Source organism: Petromyzon marinus, chromosome 4, assembly GCF_048934315.1.
Source record: "Petromyzon marinus isolate PM22_M1 ecotype Great Lakes invasive population chromosome 4, UKy_Petmar_22M1.pri1.0, whole genome shotgun sequence".
Classification (NCBI taxonomy): Eukaryota; Metazoa; Chordata; class Hyperoartia; order Petromyzontiformes; family Petromyzontidae; genus Petromyzon; species Petromyzon marinus.
Genome location: NC_133670.1, coordinates 13,065,960 through 13,087,848, shown reverse-complemented (window position 1 = coordinate 13,087,848; position 21,889 = coordinate 13,065,960). Strand labels below are relative to the sequence as shown.

Below are 21,889 nucleotides of genomic sequence, written 5' to 3'. Positions count from 1 at the left end.
CTCCTGATTTTTAACATTCTGCCCCCTAAGTGTTGGGTTCTCGACCTTCTCGATGTGCCGTGTGCCGGTGCTAATGGCGGCTCGTTGGGTATCATCGCTCGGATCATGGCCGATGTACGCATCGTTGATGTTAGCTTGTTGGGACGCATTTTTGTCTCCACGTCCCTAACTGTTCCATGTTTACTTGGAACTGATTTCCTTGGTAGGATGCCATTGGAAATCTGCATTGACCGCGGCTGTTTGGAATTGCCATCCGGACGCCGTGTGGCATTTTTGCCTTCGCCTACCCAGTTGTGTGCGGCTAACGCTACGGTGCAGGTGTCCGCGCGCCAAACGGGGAATATCCCGCCTGGCGCGTGGATGTCTCTTCCCCTCCATTTGAGGGAGCCGCTCGATTTGGGTACTGCGGGGTACGGAGCTATAGCTCAGACGTTGGTGTCCGACGACCAGGAACCTTGTGTTCAGGTTCAAAATTCTGGGTTGAACACCACGGTCATTCAGGAGGGTACGGAGTTGGCTCATGCGGCTCCGGCACGTTCGGTAGGGTGCGTTGTTGGGAATGCAGGTGCTGAGCCTTGCACGTGACGATCCCGGGATGTGGTTAATTTCTGTGCTGTCCGCCCCTCTCGCCTTGAACCGGTTATCGCGCCGCACGAATTCATCTCATCTCCATATCGCTGGGGCCGAGTGTTGAGTGCGTCCGGCGACCCGGGGAGAGTAAACGCTGCGGTTGCTCCTGGGCGAGGCAATTCTGTTCCGCCCCCGGCCGCTGTACACCTGGCGTCCCCTGAACGGCTGCGCATGCCGGTTTCGCGGGAAACGAGAGCGGTGGATCCGTCGGCCCGACCCACTGCTCTTCATGAGGAGCCAGGTTCGACAGGGCATTAGCACATTCCCTCCGGGTCCTCCAGGGTGAGCGAGCCCACTTCCCCTAGGGGGGCCCGGCATCACGGACTCGCTCTAAGACTCGTTTCATGATCCTCTTCAACACACGCTCCCACGCTGTCGCCTGCTTGTCATGCTTGTGAGTTGTGGCGGTCATTGGCTGAAGCTGGCTGCCATTGAATCTCGCGAGTGTTGTTACATGGTGAAGGTGGGAGTTGTGATGGTAATGGGGGATCCCGTGGGTTACGTGGTTCTCTTATATTGTTGTTGATATGGTGTGGTTATTATTGGTTTGTGGGTTGCCACCCTTCTCCCTGTTGGTTTGTAAATTTGTATATAGTGTAATTTTTGTACAAGTGGGTTGGGGTATTTATTTCTGTTCTTATTATTGTTGAGGCACACAGTTTTTTTTCCTCGTTGCATTTCACTTATTGTTCGTTTAAAGGGGGAGTTGACAGCCGGGACGGCTGGATGCTACGAAGGGGGGGGGGGGGGATGATGTAGTGACATCAGGGATGTCACTGTATGAGAATGCTCGAGAAGGCGGGCGGGCCGAGGGCGGAGCGGCCCCGACCGTAGGGGGATATATGGCGGGTGCCTGAGAGGGACCGCAGTCGCTGCATTCTACAAGCTGGAAGCTCAACATCTGGAAGCGGGAAGCTCTACGTCTCAAGCTGAAGCTCTTTGTCCTACGAGGCAACCACGTGGTCGGAGACCCGAGTGAGGGTCCGACCCTTCGTAGCTGTAACTCCACTGTATGGAGTAGTTAGCTGGGTGGTCACCACCCTAGGCTGTATCTGGTGAAGGGGCTGTTACCCCTTTGTGTTATGGTGTTACAATAAATGTGTTGCCTCTAAAAGGAACGTCTGCGACTCAGTTGGACTCACTACACATGTATAGACCACCCAAGGCTTGCCAAATTTGATCCCTCTTGGAAGGATAGGCTAAATAAACTAATAAAAATCCTCTGTGTTAACTGAGCACTTGCAGGTCATTATCCCACTGCATATAACTTGAAAAAAAACTTAAATATTTAGTATCCAATTACTGATATTTAACAGAAAACATCCTATAGGTCAACTTATAATCAAAATATGTCATTTGGCAGCATGATAGTGTGAATGTATCGTGAATGTATATATGTATAAGAAGACATGAAATCGGATCGCTCGATATAGAGAAATGAAACAGGTTATAAATGTGGCACATGGGACAGCTGACATCAGTGGGGGCAGCAGACACAGCGGCTGTGCCCGCAAAGTGAAGGCTTCTAAATTTACTGGGGCTCGGTCCTCTGGGAGCGGAAGGCATTGTTGGGGGAGCACCAGTACACCTGTCACACGCAGATCCACAACCGGTCTCAACGTGCACGACAGGTGGCTCGGACACCGCCCTGCCCACGTGTACCATTCAACTCTCGAATCAACCCATCATTCATCAAGAGTAGATCTAATATGTACCTTTTTTTCTTAGGAAGTCATCAGTGGTTGGACTGTGGAGAAAACGACCCTCGCATTAGGAATGATGAATTCCCACCACTGGTTTAGGACCACTGTGCTCGTTTGAGCAGAGCAACACTTTGACTTTGTATCGAAACTCAAGTTATAGATGTCTGGCTTTTCGTGGGAAACACGAGAATATGATTTTAAGCAGCTATGTGGAGCCAAATGGAGCTCTCATAGGTAGCTCCATATCATGATCATGATGAGGGGCAGCCACTTGCTATCCACTGCTGGGTAAAGGCCTCCCCACGCTGTTGCTATCACTCACGGTTCTGCGATGCCATGTTTCGTCTCCTGCATATGAGCTGATCTCATGACTCCATTGTCACGGTGGTTGTCCTTTAAGGTGCATTATCTCCTTTGGCTGCCATTTAGTCATTAGTCTTGTCCGTCGATCATCATCCATTCTAGCAATGTATCCTGCCCGAGCTCACTTTTCTCAAGTCAGTCAATATGCCATCTCTGATTTGTGGTTGTTTCCTAAGCCACGTGTTCCTCTTTGTGTCTCTGTAATTGAAAGCATCTTGCCATTATGTTTTTGTGCCCTATTCAGCTTTCGTTCCATTTTCTTGGTCACTGTCGTTGTTTATAATCGGCAACATGCAATGATTTAAATATATTCTATTCAAGAATAACCCCATCCTGCTATTGTGCGCCTCATTTAATAAAAAAAAAATCTAGATCTGACTTTAATCTATCGTGAAAAATTGACGTTTATTGTTGTTTGATTTTTGTGCCCCTCCAATATTGATGTTTCCTCTTGTTTAGAATGTCCAGTAGCATGCACCAGGATCTATACGATCAGCTACCATTGATTATATTACATACTTGTGAAAACGTATTGATAACTTCAGCCGCTATGCATTCATGCGTAAAACAAAATATTTAAAGTCGGTGAAGTGTATGACTTGCATATGCATCAGAATCAGATTATCTATTTATACTGGAGGGATCCGATGAGCGATAAAGCTCTTTTTCACAGACGTTCAGTCGGTGTCATGACATATATAACCAAGTTTATGTGTTGCTGCTCTGGTAATTAAACAATAGTAATTTCTATAAATATACTTTAAAATAACAATATCTCTAATTGGTTTTGTTGCTGAGAAAAAAATACATTTGTTGTTTTGGAAAGTGATAATTAGACTTTCTAGTCTATACAGAGACTCTCATTCGACTTGTACTTTAAAGAGCAGATGCTGTTTAGGTGAACACGCTTTTTAATTTGAAGCATTGACCAAAAGGCCCTTTGTAGCAACTACGGTGTTATTCGGACAAAGCAATGAATTGTTTTAAATATTATCGTGTAAAACATCACCTTTTTTCACATACATGTTTATCGTAGCAGCAAGCACCTTTATATGTGAATATAGACCCGGCGTACACACGTCACACACATATACAGTGTACTGTAATCCACATGAGCAATGGTATCAGTGGCAGAACCAAGAGAGTAGGGAGTGATGAGGGGGGGGGGATTTCCACCCCCCACCTCGACTTGCGACCCAAATTTTTTTAAAATAGATTTTCGACCAGACAAAATGTTTTTGTCTATACTGTACTAATGCAGGGCCCGATTTAAAAACATTGAAAATGTGGAACTGCACCACCTCCTCTTGGGAAGTGTAGAGATAACATTACTGTATCTTTAAAAAACGTACTTGACAAACCATCTCTTTCTTCTTTCCTTCCGTAAAAATAAAAAATAAACGTTGAATGTCTTTCTTCCCGTTGTACATATCTCACATATTTAATTGTCGCGTGTTTGTATAATAAAGTCCGCTTTCAAATAAAGGACTTGAAATGCCCCGTGGTCACACAGTGAAACCTAAAACCGGGAGCCATGTGGCAGGACTTTGTGGCTTGGATGAGCTTCAAATGCAGTGATCATTCCAGATAACGCACGCAATTACATTATTTTTATGATTACAGTGGAACTCATTTAATATCACCATGATACCTATCGTCCTTTGGTAACTGCCCGTATAATGCCTTCAGTGACAGATTCACTCACTGTCGTAAATTATTCGCCTTATCACCAGCGCCTTCAGTTGTAGACGGACCGAATGAGAGGAGTCGATGTGGGCACCGATGCAAAACTAACATTCATACAACTCGCGCTGACCTTGGCATGGGGAAGCCGTCATCCAACGGTGGATTGACAGAGGGCTGTAAAGGATCGTTCATAAAACTATTGGCGTGTCACCTCTGCGCTCGTAGTAAGAGTTTTAGAGAAAGGCCTGAGCTGCCATCGGTGAGATGTGCAAGGGTGAGGATACTGACCCCCCTTTGTGGCATCTTTATCCGAGGCACGCGACGCGGTACATGGGTGGAGGTCCTGCTCACGCCAGCCGCACTGATTCAACGCAGTGCAAGCTCCATGACCCTTTGTGAGCAGTCCTTTCGTACGGCTACACATGCTTACATTATAATCCCCTTGTGCGTGTATGTGTATCTATAATTGTGTGCACATGCACACACTTTTGTGGCTAGCTTGCCAGCCAGACAAAACGAAAACAATGTATACTGTCGCGTGTGTAGGAAGTAAACAGGAGCACAGAGGAAGACCGTGCATATGAAGAGATAACACTTCGACCTGGTATCTGTTAGTATGTACTCTATGTTGAACTTCTGTCGCACCGAACGTAGCCTGCCGTGCTAATCGCAGGTGCGATAGCCAGTACTTCCATAGACAGAATTGGCAATATCATAGTCAGGTTGGCTATGAGTGTTTTTGACACCCGATGATTTTTGCACAATTTTCCGCACCCACATCCAAAGCGCTGCTCCACAGGTCCATGTCAGCATGCCCGGTATGGTACTGTTTTTTTAGAGCTCCCTAATGGCCTGTTAGGCACAGTGGACACAGTATTCACATCAAAGCTTACACCACACGGGCTGGACATTAATTATACAAGAGTCGCCTAATTGGGGTAGCACAGGTTCGTTTCAGCTTCACAGCTATCTGAATGCTTTTGCTATGCAGTCAGATATGACTTGAGGATGCAAACAGATTGTTAAAATTAAATGTGCGCTGCAATGGTCACTTATTTTTCCGATGGTGCCCCTTCAACAATCAAATGTGATAATTTTACGAACATAACAATGTATACATATATATTTTACTCACCAATGTCCATTGCTCTTTTTCGAGTTCAATGGTGGAATTGTAAACATTATTACAATTTTGACTTAAAGCTTTCGTGACTGCAGGAATTCATATTCTTTGGGTCTTTCGGTAAAGCCACGTAGATATAAAAATAATGAAATAAATATTTTTACTAAATACTAACATTATAATAGTATTTTATTAATTTAGATAAATATTAAATAGAAAAATAATAAAGTAATGCTTCCATTTTATTATTTTCTATCTACGTGGCTTTACCGAAAGACCCAAAGAACATTATTACAAATTTATATTTTTCTCAGCCCACCCCCCCGAACCCCCTGTCACATCTGTGAAAAAAGAGCTTTATAGACCATCGGATTCTTCCACTATAAATAAATATTGCTTTTAAAGTCCCACCGAGAATAAAATTGGTCGATCCCTCCGCGCCCTGTCTCTGCTCCGAAGAAGTGACTGTTATGTTTCACAAGGCAGTGTCAATGACGAACGTGGTGATTTTTTTAAAATTTGTGTTGTTGCCTTCAACATGGCCTGTCGCTGCACCGTGTCCAATCAATGGGTGTTTCTCCGACACGTCCATCCGTTGAGGGCTCTCATATGGACCCTCCCGTAATGTCAAACACAGTGGCTTGAGCCTCGGCGTCCGGGGGACCCTTGTGCGAGCCTTGTTTTAAAATGGGAGTACGACACATGCAGATCGGATGCTGGGCACCGCAATCCAGCAGAGACTGCCAGTGACCCAGGCCACGGTGCCACTTCGCGCAGCGTGATGAGCAACTCCCGCACGCACTGCGGGCTTCTCTGCGGGATCGCATAACAGGATGGGGACAGGCCTGGCTGTGGTTTAATTGTGCATACCGTGTGCATTAATATCTTGACGGGGGGCGAGTGGGTGGCGAGTGGGGGGCTGTTCCAAATAGTGATGGAGAGCGCACAGAAGCCAGCTGCTGATTTAAATAGGAAGCTAACGGAGGACAGGGATGACAGTCAAAAGGGACAGCTCGCTGGCTGAAAGGGGGTGGGGGCATTGGCCGCAATTACGTACTGTATACCCAACAATGTCATGACCCCGCTTGGAAATTAGATATCATGAGCGCATGGTGGAGATACCATTTGCCATGTATCATCACACGTGTGCCGCACGCGTGCGCCTGAGAAATGTGTCGGGATGTTCGCAAAGTCCGCTCCGAGAGTGATTCAGGCAGCACGCGCTTGCTCCGTAAAAGGCGCCTAATTTTGGGTGTGCTTGTTCCGTCACACTGCGTCCATTTGAATGGGGGTATCGAAACGACTTGAACACGTGGAAATTCTAATTCCAGCAGCTGAGCTCCGGCCCTCTGTATTATCTGTGCTGGTGTCTCACAAGGCCGTGCGGTGGCCAGGAGCGAGGAAGCAGCAGCAGCAGCACAGCGCCTTGAATTCAATTAGCATGGAAATGGGAGGCATCGCTGCAACCCCGACGCTAGACCGGGCATACAAAGGGGGGTGGCAGGTTGTCTTGTCCGTGTGTGTTTTGACCAAAGCCCCATTGAGATTAAACAGCACCCGCCAAACTCTCTCGTATATATGTATGTGTGTACGTGTGGTACATTACTGTGGATTTGTGGACGCTTATTTCAGTCAGAACATTCAGCGGTATTTCGTGTACCGACGGAAATATATATTTAATATACATTTGGGCAATTTACATAGTTTTTTCGTTTTTTTTGGGGCTGATATATTAACAAATATGGATAAATTTGTTAATGGAAATTATGTGTACAGTACCATAAACCTTACCACAATAAATTTTTATTTGTAATAAAAAACATACATGTGCAACATCTATAAATTCTGCATTTATCACGCCTATTTTAAATGTATTTTAGTCATTAAAATACAGTAGAAGCTGTCGATAATGCAATTAAAATAACAAGTACTGTTATTAAGCAGCACGAGGTCAGAATTATACACTTGTGTGTGTGTGAGATTAGAAAGCAATTGGTATATAATGTATCTGTATTTAAGCTTTTCGTTAATACCGCATTTTGGCTGAGCCCAGTAAAGTGTCGTCAATGTGCTTCTACAAAACTTCGTGAGACATTCACCAGCAGTGCAAGCAAGGACCGTGAGCTGTTCACGTTGCTTTAAAACATCTGAATTTATCCCCATAAACAACACCATCACAACCGAGTAGCTCAAATGCTGTGTTGTGTCATTACTGCTCTATGTCTGGAATGCGTGCTTAGGAGAGCGGTTTCAACCCTTGACTAGCAACTCATGTGTGACTCGATCACTGTGCAGCCTTTAGTCGTGAGAGGCAGCTAAAAACATACTCCTAATTCTATGTTTCTACAAGCCCTAGCCCAGCTACTTGTTTTTCTTTTCCTCCAGGATAAAGCGTCAACACACCCGTAAGCCTTCCCGCTGGACTGGCGGTCTTGTCGACTGACAGCGCGATCCTTGGAAGCTTGCTGCTGCAGTGTGCTTTCGTTTCCTGCAGCCTTATTAGCTCTAGATTTCAGTCTATTGCCAGCCACCTTGGAACCTCGTTAGAAGATGACAAAACCTGGCAAAGGGCAGTGTGTTGCATTTGTGCACGGCATGACGATTCGATCAACGAGTGGGCTATACTGAAGCTTGGGTGGATGGAATTGCATTGACGTGGGCTGGTATTTTTTGATTAGTTACTATGCCAGGATGGTAATCCAAAAATGTTTCGAGAGTGTTTGACTAGGTATCACGTTACCGCATGGGTATCTTCCCAAAGGGCTGCTGTTTTCCAAAAATCAAGGTCACATTCACATCCCTTCATTGGCTCACGTACAAGGGTAATGGGGCCTAAATCTTGTGCACTTAGTAACATTACCACACCGTGCTTTTTGACTTCATGTAAGGAAGTGCCAGCCAGCATTAACATGTCCCAGGGGGTGCGAGAGGAGGTGGGAGGGCAGGGCAGGAGGGAGGACAGAGTGACAGCCTGGCAGGGAAGCTTTGCGTGCTGCGTTTGTGGCAACAGCCGACATGGTAGATGTGAAATTGCCCTGAACGCCTCCCCTCGGTTCCTTCACTTTGGCGTCCTGGCCATGTGCCTGTGCAGCACGCATGGTGGTTCTCGTGACCAATGCGTTTGTGCCTTAATAACGTGTGGTGTTCTCATGTTACTGACGATGACATGTGCTTAGCCTTGCACGGACTTATGGCACGTCTCGCTCTCTCCGGAATCATCAACGGGTGCACTTTAGTATCTGGGGTGTTCATCATTCCGATCCCACTGGACATGAAGCACAATGATTTACATATTGATCTTTTTTAGGGTTACCTTCACGTAAAAAAAAAAATAGACTAACATCTGTGCATGAAGTAATGCACTACAAAATGTAAAATGCATCCCTGCTGTTATTTAAAAAATAAATGTCAAAAAATGCATCCTCAATTGAAGGCTGGATGGTGCTCATCTCCTTTGGTGCTCATGGGCTGGAAGTAAAAATTCTATATTCCACTGACAGGGACCAAATTCAATATAAAGTAAGCACATGCTTCAGGGTGCTCCTCAATAAACTCACAAGGGAGTGAACGGCAGCGTGCTGGCGTTTTGAACGTGGAATGTTGCTGAACGGTATCTCACTGCATGGAGCTGCTTACCAATACAAAAAGCAGCGTCCGTATTGGCCCTACAGGGGACCACGCTGGCCGGGTCAGCAGTTCGCATGTGGTGGAGGCCTACAGTGATCATCTCTTTGGTGTCGTAAAATAAAATATATGAATTTTGCATCGGTGGGAGATGAACTGTAACTGCTATTGTTAAAGGTATAGCTCTGCATGCAGATCACAAACACATCAACAATTATCAGGTAAAATTTATGAAACATGTTTTTGTTTTATATCTCCACACTGAACACATCTGAGATCCAAGCCGAACTTGGCAGCCCAAGCGCATGCTGGCCTTGCTTGCGTACGCACCCTGGGTTGACTGCACATCACAGGTTTAGCAGCAGAGCTCAAACGAAAAGCGGCGAGAAATGTTCATCGTACGGCAGTGGAACACAACTGTCCTCAGACAACCGCTTTTCACGAGCATATCTTTTGCATTATTTAAAAATCCAACGTTTTTTAAAGGCCATACACATTAGAACATCGAGACATATTGATGGAGCGTTCCAATAGCTTTAATAGATATGCTTCTGTATTTACAAATTAAATGCTGACACATTTAAAATTATATTTTACATTATTTATAATGTACTGGTAAAAAGATCTATGCATAAAATAAAACTGTAGATAAAAATGTACAATTTTACTAAACCAGTGTAAAATAATGACACGTGTTCTGTCAATATTCCGCAGAATTGGCGTGTGCACGTAAAATGCACATTGCTCGGCTGTCAATAACGTATGGCTTCAATGTGCAAAAAATAGATACATCAGCGAAAGCATGCATCAAAAGTAGGTCGCACCTATTGAAACATCGAAATGGAAATATACCATAACAAAATTCACCTTTTTTAATCTTTAAATTTTTTTAATAACCCACTGAGAACAGCTGTGACAGAGCACAAAAATCTCACTGCCTGATCATGACATGCCGATGACTGATGGAGTATACGAATCATTGCATTTTTATACAAAATAATAAACCAAAGTATTTGCACAATAGCGTCGCTTGATAGTTGACATTTTGCAGGGAGGGGGGGGAAGCTTCCTATTTCCTGAAACTGAAAAAAAAGGTTCCTATTGAAACAGCGGCACAGGACGGGGTAGGTGTGCAGAAAAAAAACAGCACACCAACAAGTACGGCACTGAGCTGCACTTTACACCCGTGCACATTCAAGCTTTTTTTTGTTTTTCTCAATGCAGAACTGCTTAAGGTGAACTAACAGCTCAAGGCCTTTGCAACATGCAGAACTCACGGTACCTCTAAACACAACTACTGCATCTCACACGACGTGTGGGGCTGGGGAGTCAAAGGCAAAGCACTTTTCAGGAGCACTGCTGTGTGTGTGAATTCAGCTTTGTGGCTTCTCTCCCACGTTCCGTTCGTACGGCAGATAGTGAACCGGCAAGACTTCTGTAAATCGTCACAAACCGATGCAGTAAAGACACTCAAACCGCTTCGAGGAACCGAAATGGAATTCCCATCACCCAGCCCAATTGGTGACAATAAATAAAAAATATACACGGAACTAAGAAGCTGGATTTGAAAGTGCAACTTAAATACGTTTATAACGTAAACACCAACACTTGATAACATAAAGTCAAGTTTAACCTGAAAACATAAAACCAAACAGGAACATTGCAGTGTACACAACATTACTTTAGCATGCTTGCGTTTGTTCGTGCTAAAGTTCTGATGAATGAACTACAATGTTGGTGACAATAAACGCATCGTGTATTTCCTTCCGCAGAAATGCATTTGATGATGTTTGCATTCACTTTCCTTCATCAGAATGAATACAGGCTGAGGGGCTCCCCTCCCTCCATCTCGTGGACGTGTGTCCTTCCAAGGAGCACCACGGCACTGTTGGATTGGGCCTCCTCTCCCCGGCGGCAGTCTTGACGGATCTGTTTCACCACCACTAGTTCCTCCGTGTTGAGGCGGGATGTCTGTCATGGGGTCTGCTCGACCCGTGCCCCGACAGGTCTGTTTGGCATTTGTTCTGCGGTGTGTCTATGATGCACGAAGTACACGTTAAACCTTCAGTTCACGAGCGTAGGATCCCGACGGTGTAAACCTTCACTAGCTGCTTGGGTGACCGATTAAGTTCACTATACTATCGATTCACGAATGTCCTTCCCTTCGATGTCCCTCTCCTTGGGGTCCTCATCGTTGTATCCACCGTGCTTGTTTGTGTTATCCATTAGTTCCAAGCTTTCAAATGAAGGCGGGGGAGTAATGGTGGAGGAGTCACCGTACTCGCAGTCGGTGGAGAAGTTGGCGCGCATATTCCTCGCGATGAGCCCGTCCTTCTCGGGCGCTTCCTCCTCCAGGATGTTTCCGTCACTCTTCCGGTGCCGGTAGATGTAGGAGGCTTGCTTGAGGGACCGGTGCAAGATGTGGCGCCTGTACGCGCGCTGTATCACGCGCACAGCCACCTCCTCCTGCTTGCGCCGCAGCGTGGTGGTGATGGGCTCGTACGAAGTCTTGGAGGGGTTGGCCGCCATGAAGCGGTCCTCCATCTGGGTCTTGAGCGCGTCCATGCCGGCGCCCTCACCCAGCACACGTTTCGTGAACGCGAACAAGATGTCCAGGCAGTGGATCCTGTCGTTAATCACCATGGGCAGATCCATCGCAATCAGCTTGATCTTGTTTGGTTTGGGAACTCTGAGCGGCTCATCTAAGGCATCGGCAAAGTCTGGCAACCTCTCCCAGGCGATGAACTGGGTGGCATCTGGGTCGAACTTCTCCCAGATTTCATAGAACATCTCGAAGTCGTCTTCGCTCAATGGCTCTGAACTCTCCTCCGTGGCAACGCTGAAGTTCTCGAGGATGATGGCGATGTACATGTTGACCACAACCAGGAAAGAGATGATGATGTAGCTGACGAAAAATATAATCCCGACCATGGGGTTCCCACAGTCGCCCTTAACCAGGCTGCCTGGGTGCTCAATTTCAGGGTCACAGTCCGGGACACCGCTGTTCAGGATCGGGGCGAGGAGACCATCCCAGCCAGCTGAAGTGGTGATTTGAAATAGGCAGATCATGCTGTTGCCAAATGTCTCAAAGTTAAACATGTCGTCAATGCCGGACTCCTTTTTCACATAGGCGAAGTTGGACATGCCGAAGATAGAGTAGATGAACATGACGAGAAAGAGCAAGAGGCCAATGTTGAAGAGGGCGGGGAGGGACATCATGAGGGCAAAGAGCAGCGTACGGATTCCCTTGGCACCTCGGATGAGACGTAGGATTCGTCCAATCCGGGCTAAGCGGATAACTCGGAAAAGTGTTGGCGACACAAAATATTTCTGGATCATGTCTGCCAGCATGATGCCTGCATTGCACGCACAACACAAAGATCACGTGTGTTCATTGAAGTCACCGGTTTAATATTAATGCCAGGCATTGCATTTCCATAATTACGAGGCAGATGGACAGCCAAGTGGTCAGCATTTAAAGTGGATACGAAAGCCCCCGTGGTATAATTCGCAACAGTGGGCTATAATGTGTGCTGGTGAAATTTATCTGCAATTAAAATAAAGAAAATAATATGTACAATGAAATTATTCATATTATGATGACCTAAATCACAATATGAATGGGCTCTCTCAATTTCCTAAATGAAAGCAGTGAGTTGAAACTGCATTACACGAATACAATTTGGATTTGAAATCGAATCTAATTTATATTTATAGAGCACCTTCAATCAAGGCGCTCGACATAGCTTGCAAAACGATGACAGAATGGGATGATGTAGTTGACATGGGCGTACAAGGATTGAGGAATGAGTGATGGCGATATAGGGTACTCAGGGATCGCGAAAAGGATGAGGAGGGACAGGAAGTAGTGGAGTGGCAAGGGGACAGTTGAGGAAGAGAATGGGCGATAGAGGTGAGCTTTAAGTGAGGAATGGAAGGAGGTTAAAGAGGGGGACTGCTTACTGTTGAAAGGGAACTTTATTCCAGTGGAGGGGTGAAAGGAGGGAGAAGGACCGAAAACGGGATTTGGCATGGGGAGGAGGGACAGAGAGAGATAGAGAAAAGATTGGGAACGAAGAGGATGACAGAGGCACATGGAAGGAGATGAGGGAGACACAATAATGGGGGGTCAAGGCCGTGAAGAGATTTAAAGACGAGCGTCAGGTATTTGAAAAGACAGCGGTAGTAAATGGGAAGCAAGTGAAGTTGAAGGACGAAAGGCGAAGCGTGAGAATTAAAGGTGACATTGAAAGTAACTCGTACAGAAGCATTTTGAATTTGTTGGAGGGGACTGAGAGCAGAGGTAGGGAGACCAAGAAGAGGAGAATTACAGAAGTCCACGTGGGTAAAGATCAGAGAATGAACCAGGAGATTAGTGGCAGACATTTAACTGAGAGGGCAGATTTTCCTGATGTTGAACAGATGGAAGCAGCAGATGCAAGTAGTAGGAGTGGAGATGTGGGTGGAAAACGTGAGGGAAGGGTCAAAGGTGACACCAAGGTTGAGGGTAGAGGAAACAGGAGTGGGGGAGAGAGAGAGGAAGGAAGGAGATGGTTGGGATAAAATGACTGCTGTTTCGGAGAGATTGAGAGAGAGAATCGCCATCCGGGATTTGATGGCCATCAGACAGGAGGAGAGGACAAGTCACAGGAGTAAATTAAGGAAAGGAGAATAATATTTGTATCTGGTCTGCAAAGAAATTACGAGGAAAGCAGAAAGAAGAGAAAATAGATTCAAGGGGTAAAATATAGTAGAGAGAATAGAAAGAAGGGTGATGCACACCAGGGAAAGGGGTGGTGGAAATGAGCAAGTTTTTCGCAGTGATAAAGAAAGGCTGAGGAGGTCTTGAGGCCTACACGTAAAGAAGGTGAGGGAATCCGCAGTGCAATCATAAATGAAAACAACACAAATGGTACAACCACTGAAGATACATTCACACTGCACCTGTGATTCATGTTATTTAATGCTGGTGAACCATGATATGTAATGATTCCCTATCCCTAGCGATTCGGTGATTTGTCACAATTTGGGGACAAACTTTGAATAGAATATTCGTTCTTTGTGCAGTTTTTTTGGCCGCCTCGTTTGCATTTTTGCTGTTTTCTGCCTCGTACCATTTCAGTTGCTCTATTGGCCTAAATGTAACGTTCGAATGTAATTTGCATTAATCATAAATGAGCAAACTTCACACACGCTATTCAACAACTGCATTCTGTTATTACATGTAGGGCATTCAATTAATTGTTTCCGGGTAACTAATAAGACTGGAGTAGGGCACTTGACTAGTAGCCACTTCTTTAGAACTGCTTTTTGTGTTTAGTTTGTTGTCCTTCCTCCGTTCCTCCGATTAGCCCAGTTGGCTACATAAGGTGCAAAAGAAGTTCAACATACACACACTGCCATAACAAGAATGCATATACTGGATGCGGTGTGCCAGGTGCGGAAAATATTTGAGGGCCTTTCCCAAATGTAACGACAGCGGTCGCAGCGAAAGCGAGTGCAGCGTGGAATCATTTAGCTGCCTCAGTGCGCCCGTACGCACGCACACACACACACAACTACATACCGACTATGGAGAGGATGACAACCACAAAGTCGAAGATGTTCCATCCGATAGTGAAGTAGTACTGCCGAAGAGCAAGCATCTTGAGCACGCACTCCCCTGTGAAGACGACGATGAAGACGAGGTTGATACTGAAGAGGATATTCTCCATCTCGATGCTCTGGTTGTCGGTTTCCACCATCATGGTCACCATGTTGAGGCAGATGAGGATCATGATGAGGATGTCAAATACTTGCTTCGTCACAAAGTCGAAGACCGCTCCCTGGAGCTTGTTCTGCACAATGAAACATAGGAGTGCTTATCAGAAAACAGAATATGGATTGTCATCATCATCAGCCGTTGTCGATAACTGTTGAATGAAGGCCTCGTACTGTTGTCACCACTCCCCAGTAACACGATGCCACAGTCCACATGAGCTGATTCATGGTTCCATTACTACTGAGCATGTCCTCTCAGCAACATTTTATACTTGAGCTGCCGTGTCATCCTTGCATCTTTGGCCACTGGCCATCAGCCCTTCTAACGATGTGTCCTGCCCAAGGCCACGTATTTCCCCGAGCAGTCAGTAGGGCGTCTAACTTACATATGTTTTCTGATCAATGTCTTCTTTGTTTTGTCGCTCAGTGTAATTGTAAGCATGCGTCTCTCCATGCTTCTTTGTGGGCATTTTAGCTGTTCCATTTTTTCGTGGCAATTTTCTGTGTTTCTGTTCCATATGGTATAGCATGTAATATAGACCGATTTAAAACGTTTCTTCTTAAGGCATAGTGGTATGATACATTTAATTTTTAAGTTCACTTTTCCAAAAGCACTCCAACCTTCTCTCACTTGTCTCTCTTTATATCATCATTTTGATTGTGTTTTATTTCCAGCGTATCGTTTAAAGTGAGAAAAGTTACCGTGAGATATATTGATTTAATCCAATTATTTAAACATTACATTTACCAGATTTATACGTGAAAAAAATGCAACAGATTACATACTATGAAAAAATAAGAATAGGTTTTACCCTTTCTGGCAATAAAACAGGTGTTAAGATGTTCAAACACCAAATATAAACCTTTTGCAAGGAATCAAGTCTGCATTAACCACACATACTTGTGGTGAACATGCAAACAAACATGCTATGATAATTATAATGCTCTGATAATTGATTCCTTGGTGTGAAAATTCAAGCTTATTGTATTAATGTTAAGTAGTGGCAGCCAAAGTGGGGCGTGGCCAATTAACTTGGTCCCACCTCATCTTCCCCCAGAGTCCAGAAAGCCCACCGGGTGAATATTTGCCATTTCAATTCTCTCATAGACATTGACATGGTGGCCATAAACACTGCTTGTGGTGTAATATACTGAGACTCGTCGAGAACAAATTCCACAATGAGCTGCTTTTAAAGGCACACGGGGGGGCAAGGGAGACCATGGAGTGTTGCGATGTTCTCACCCCAGGCCTCGGAATGGGCTTCTGTGGTTTTTTCGAGCCCAGCTTCTTCATGGCATTGTGGAACTTCTTCTGCTCTTCTGTCATGAAGATGTCCTCCCCTCCAAAGTAAAGTGGCAAATACAAAACTGGTTACAATCTCGCTCTCTGCTTCTCATCCTGATGTGCAGCCCAAAATACCACCAATTAATAATCTAAAGTCATATAAAAGAAAATGCAGTACAGCAATAAGGAAATTGATAAATCAGTCCATCTGTATAGATTTTTGAGTATGTTTCCTTTCACATGCATGGATTTCCTCTGGGTACTCCAGTTCCCTCACACTTTCCATCAGTCTTTAATAGAATTATCTACACAGCCCAATAAGTCCGAGGGCCATGTTAGAATTAGGTACTACCTAAGATACCACAACTTTAGGAGTACCTATTATTTATATGTCTTATACGTGAGTAATTTAATAACCCACCCATTTCAAATAATTATCAGATAATCCACTGTTACTTGCCACAGTTACAAATGCGATATCTTGTGGTATGCACAAGTGAAAAATCTGGTTTGGGCTCATGGACTAAATGCAGATTCTTGCTGCAAATGAGCCTTACGAATGAATCACGCAACTACTCAAGAAAATACTGTGAAGATTAAAAACGTTTACCTTGATTTATAAAAGTCACAGTAATGTGAAAGAAAAAATTGTAGACAGGAAGGATGATTTAAAATCTCAAATACTGCACAACAAAGTATGAGACAATTCATTTTATGTTGAACTCATCACATTCCAACAACCACATTTCAACATATTCTTGGTTCTTTCGGTAAAGTCAAGTAGAAGGGAAACAATAAAATAATACAAATCTAAACCACAACAAGGAAATTTTCTTGTTGTGGTTTTCACACCTGATGATGATTGCTTGTGTTGCAGTTGAAACGTCGTGAGAATTTTATTGTTTTATATTTTTTTTATTTTATTGTTTCCCTTCTACGTGACTTTACCGAAAGAACCAAGAATATGAATCCCTGCAGTCACGAAAGCTTTAAATCACATTTCAACATGTTGAACACGAGCCACCGTTTGTGTTTACAACTATGACATTGCATTTGCTAAATTAAAGGTCCATTATATGATTGGGCATATAATACTCATACATTTTCTCATACGATTTTGGCAACCAAACGTAGCCAACCGATTAACACGCTTAGCTATGTACAGTGCGAAACAAATTGAACAGATATTCATACAAATGCGTCACATTTAAACCAAGCAATTTATCCTGAGATTGATTTCAATTTCAGTCAATTTCCTAATTAGTGGAATGCACACATGACACTTCGGTTATATTTTTACTTAAACAAACGTGTCGGTCTCTCTGTGATGGACACAGGCAATGTGTACCGACGATAAAGCAACGTGGTGAGCAACTCTCGCTACGCGGCACTGCGTGCCACTTATCTTTTTCTTTTGCTGGTTGAAGTTGTCGATGATGACACCGATGAAGAGATTGAGAGTGAAAAATGAGCCGAAGATAATAAAGATGACGAAGTAGAGGTACATGTAAAGGTTGATCTCGTAGGACGGCTGTTCCTTTACCTGTTCATCATAGAGACACACAATTGCACGTTACAAACAGTGGTGATGTTAACCACATTGCGCCAGACACTCATTGTTTGACCGACACCCCAGGGTCGGTACTAAAACTGGGATCCTGGACCCAGGACCCCTGATTTTAGAACCCAAGGCCCCAGGACACAAAAACTGGTCCCCAATGACCCCTAGACCTGTTGGGGCACTCATCAGAGAGATTTTCCATGGTGAATGCTCTGACGGACGCTGTGTTGCAAGACACTCCAATTTACCACCCCATGTATGGCCCGAGTCCTCCACTACATCTAGTAGCATTGGAACTTCGTTATTCATGTTTAAACATAAAAAGGTACCTGTATTGACCGTCTTTGCACCCTCTGAGATGTGCTTTGCTTGTTTAACTGCAGTATGAAATGTTAAATGATTATGAATATGCTCAAATGTTTTTTTTCTTTCTCACAAACAAGGCTCATGTCAGGTTGAGATACCAAATGCCACTTGTGTTGTCTACCACCAGGTATTGAATGCGGGCCATCCACACTGTGGTGCAGTGTGTCTGAGCCTTCAAGCCACGAATGGCATTTGCACAATACAGTCATATCTTCAATCGCATGGTACCAATGTAATGACTCTATAAATTATAATATACAGCATTTTGTTGATTCACTGCTTAATGAAGGCCTCTTCACACTGCTCTGGGGGTTGTTTGACCATACTTCCTCATGCCGGACAGTGTAGGTTTGGTGAAGGGGGGGGGGGGCTTGGGGGCAAGGACTGGGTTCAGATGTCACTCGCCACCGACGTCAGCCATGGCCAGGAATAATATTCAGGTTAGCGGGTTCCTACGGTGGTGTGCGAACCACTGTGCCACCACTCCAAGGTGAATAATTATGCTTCTTCTTTACATTTGTTGCCTTTGATTATTTGTATCGCTCTGCTTTTGCTAAACTCACACATACTTATCATACTAAATGCATCTTTACGTTATCATGCTAGGATGAACATTTCATATATAAGAGCAGCAGTTGAGTAATGAGGTACAACTAAGACATTAACCCATGTCTAGCAAAATATCGCTTTGTCTAAGTCACTGCCCGTGGTGCAATACGAGCAAGATGACTCGCTGAAGCTCTTGTATTTCACAACAGATCTCCAGAGATGTAACAACGGACCGCATGCCATCACTCACATCACGGGAATCCACTGCTGCATACATGATATCCATCCAGCCCTTAAATGTGGCCTGCGGGGGAAAAAAACACAAATGTTGCATTAAACATGACGCGCGTTGCATTTATAAAGTGGGAGTACCCCCCCCCACCGCCCATTAGGCTCGCCCATGAGACGTCAGGAAATGGAACACGAGCTACATTTTAAAAGTGTATTGTGCGGAGGTGAGCTTATTGTTCTGAGAGCATTGATCGGCGATCGGTAAGTCCCCCTCAGCTGGCGCCAAGTCATGCGATTCTAAATCTGATTCATGTTGGCTAGATGACAAATATCCTCTGTTTGGGTGCCTAGCCCCCAATGAGGATTCCCAATGGCTTATTCGAGCCTACAGGTTACCGAGGCCAAAATTTGAGGTCGTCAATAACATTCGCTGGACACATTGTGAGCATTCTCCATCAAGACGAACCTCTACTTCGTGGTTCTTTAAGCCGGTTATGAAGCATACAGCAAGCGTGATTTATGATTGGCTTCTGCTGGTTCCTCTGATTTCAATGATGCCATCTCAAATTCAATTGAAGGAAATTTCATCGCATGTCACTTCAACAAACGTGATCCCAACTGCACCATGATCTTAATGTGTTGTTTTTTTATTTCACTTGGCCGTGTCTTACGTGGTCAGTCAGGAATCCCATGTAAGCCTTTTCATGTGCGTCGTACAGTGAAGAGTTCAGGAGCGAGGGTGCTCACGACAGACTACTCTCACGTTGCTCGCATATCACAGCTCTCAGCATGCCTTTACGTGTCGTACATTGAATTTTATCCGGGACCACGGGGTCACTGGAGTAGTGGCCGATTTATAATTTTAGCAAAATCTCGCGAGTTAAAATCCAGGCAAAGCGGTTGACTAGTCATCATTCATTTAGTATAAATAAACTATCAAGTTGTGTGAGGTGAAATGTGCTCATCTTATAGAGAGACTGACCCCCACCATAGGAAAGTGGAATTTCTGCAGCTGGCTCAGGGCCACTGATCGAGATGAGTGCCTGCCCCACTGCTCATTTGAGCAGGGAGACGTTTTGACTTTGCCTGCTACGTGGCTTGGCACGGAACTCACGAAATCGGTTTTTCGAGGGAGAAGCGAAAACAGAATAAACAGCAGACGGAAAAACACTCCACAACCCATAGACAGCCACATCACGGGCACTTACGACTTGCAGCAGGGCGAGATAACCGATGCCAACGTTGTCGAAATTGACCTTAACGTTCTTCCACAGCGTCTCGTTGGTGGTGTCATTGAGCGCGATGCACATGCTGTAGTTGTCAACGATGGAGATGGGCAACCGCTGGCCGTCCGTCTTGTTGAGGCAGTAGTAGTACTTCCCCGAGAACAGGTTGACCCCCATGATGCTGAAGATGAGCCAAAAGATGAGGCACACGAGCAGCACGTTCATGATGGAGGGGATGGCGCCCACGAGCGCGTTCACCACCACCTGTCGTGGGCAGCGGAGAGGTCATGTTGGTGGAGGCCGTGCGGGTGGGACTCGCGCAAAGCCGCTAAGCCTCTACGGCAGTAGTGGTGGCAGCCCGTAAACCTTTTAGCGACCACCGCCACATTAGTCCTACGAGCGAATGGTGTGCGTCTACCAATCTAGGGGCTGACGAGCAACGGAAAAAGAGCAAATTGTGAACCTATTACAGGCAGCGTAGGAAACGTCAATGCAATAGACGTAACGTAGAAATAGGACGCGACAGCCCAAGCGATGGAAACAAAAAGTATAAGTTGGAAATGTGGTAAAGATTTATGCATGTGTGTTGGGTGTATCTGTCAACAAGAGAGTTGAATATTATTGTACTTGTAACTTTCTGACCCACCCCTACTGCATATCTGTGAAAAGCGTCATAACTCATTGGATTTCTCCAAGATAAATAACAATTCTGATATCTGTTGGTGTGAATTAAAATTAATGCTAATTTAAATATCTCCCACTTGGATGTAATTCCCCCCCCCCGTCACTCACTAATTACTATCTAAGCAAATTTGTTTACCAGTAAAGACTTGATGGTTTATATATCTGGTTAACTTTTCCTAACGTACTGAGTAGACGTATTATTATTTATGCGTGTAGCCCTACGCTGATGGCAAAATACTCCGGCAGCTCAGTGACTACCTGGGAGTAAAATGTAAAATAAAACATTACTGCGAGTACGTACTGCGTTTAAGAACGATTGTTTAACAATGCTCATAGTGCTCATGTGAAACAGTGTACACGCAGTTTCCCGGAGAGAAAAGCCGTCGCGAAATGCAGGACGTGACATTTCAAGGCATGCAAGGAAAACAGATTTGGAGAAACATTTTTGCCAATGGACAAAACATTCCCACCGAAATGCAGTCGTACAAGTCAGTTGTTCCTTCGCAGACTTTCACTTAAATGGCTCAACGCAGTGGGATGGTCAAGTGCAGTGATAAAAACAAAAATAAAATAAGGCACATCCGTCATCCACGCACACATCCACTCGCGATGCGGAGCAGGAAACAACATTTCCGTCGTTCTGGAGCATCACCAGCCACGGCACTCGCACCGCATTGTGATGCCCCTCGCGCATGAATTGTTACGTGCAAAACCAATTTATTTGGGGAGTTTCATGCAAGTATAATAGTCGATGTGAACTTCACCGCCCCCCCCCGCCCCCATAAAAGTCGGTCATTATGCATGAGAGGGTTAAAGGATTAAAATAATAGAGCTGTGGATTAGATTATGCATTTGATTCGTAATCGGATTTAGCATCTAACGAGACATTTTGCTTGTTAATTTGCCTGCGGTGCATTTGCCAATTCGTCTCTTAACCACGATTGCATCGGCACATATCGAGCCAGATGAATGTTCAAAGCGACCAGGTAAAACCCTGTTGGCCGAAACCAACGGAGCTTTCCCTCCTCCACTGTTATTGGGAAGAGCCAAATGAGCCAATTGGCTCACCACGCGCGGAGCGGTTGCAGCGGGCGGACG

The 21,889-nt window shown here is 44.9% G+C and overlaps 1 protein-coding gene across 4 annotated transcripts in view; it reads right to left on the bottom strand.

The window, feature by feature from the left end:
• Positions 1-7,288: 7,288 nt before the first annotated feature.
• Positions 7,289-21,889, bottom strand: part of LOC116938683 (sodium channel protein type 2 subunit alpha) — a 92,089-nt gene continuing 77,488 nt past the window's right edge. For all 4 annotated transcript variants that reach the window (XM_076056996.1, XM_076056993.1, XM_076057004.1 and 1 more), the window contains 6 exons: positions 20,090-20,371; positions 18,901-18,954; positions 17,580-17,717; positions 16,133-16,237; positions 14,696-14,966; positions 7,289-12,485 (listed from right to left, as the gene is read on the bottom strand). In XM_076056996.1, the coding sequence (XP_075913111.1) occupies positions 11,263-12,485; positions 14,696-14,966; positions 16,133-16,237; positions 17,580-17,717; positions 18,901-18,954; positions 20,090-20,371 (2,073 nt within the window). In that variant the 3' untranslated portion in view covers positions 7,289-11,262. The remainder of the gene's footprint in view (positions 12,486-14,695; positions 14,967-16,132; positions 16,238-17,579; positions 17,718-18,900; positions 18,955-20,089; positions 20,372-21,889) is intronic.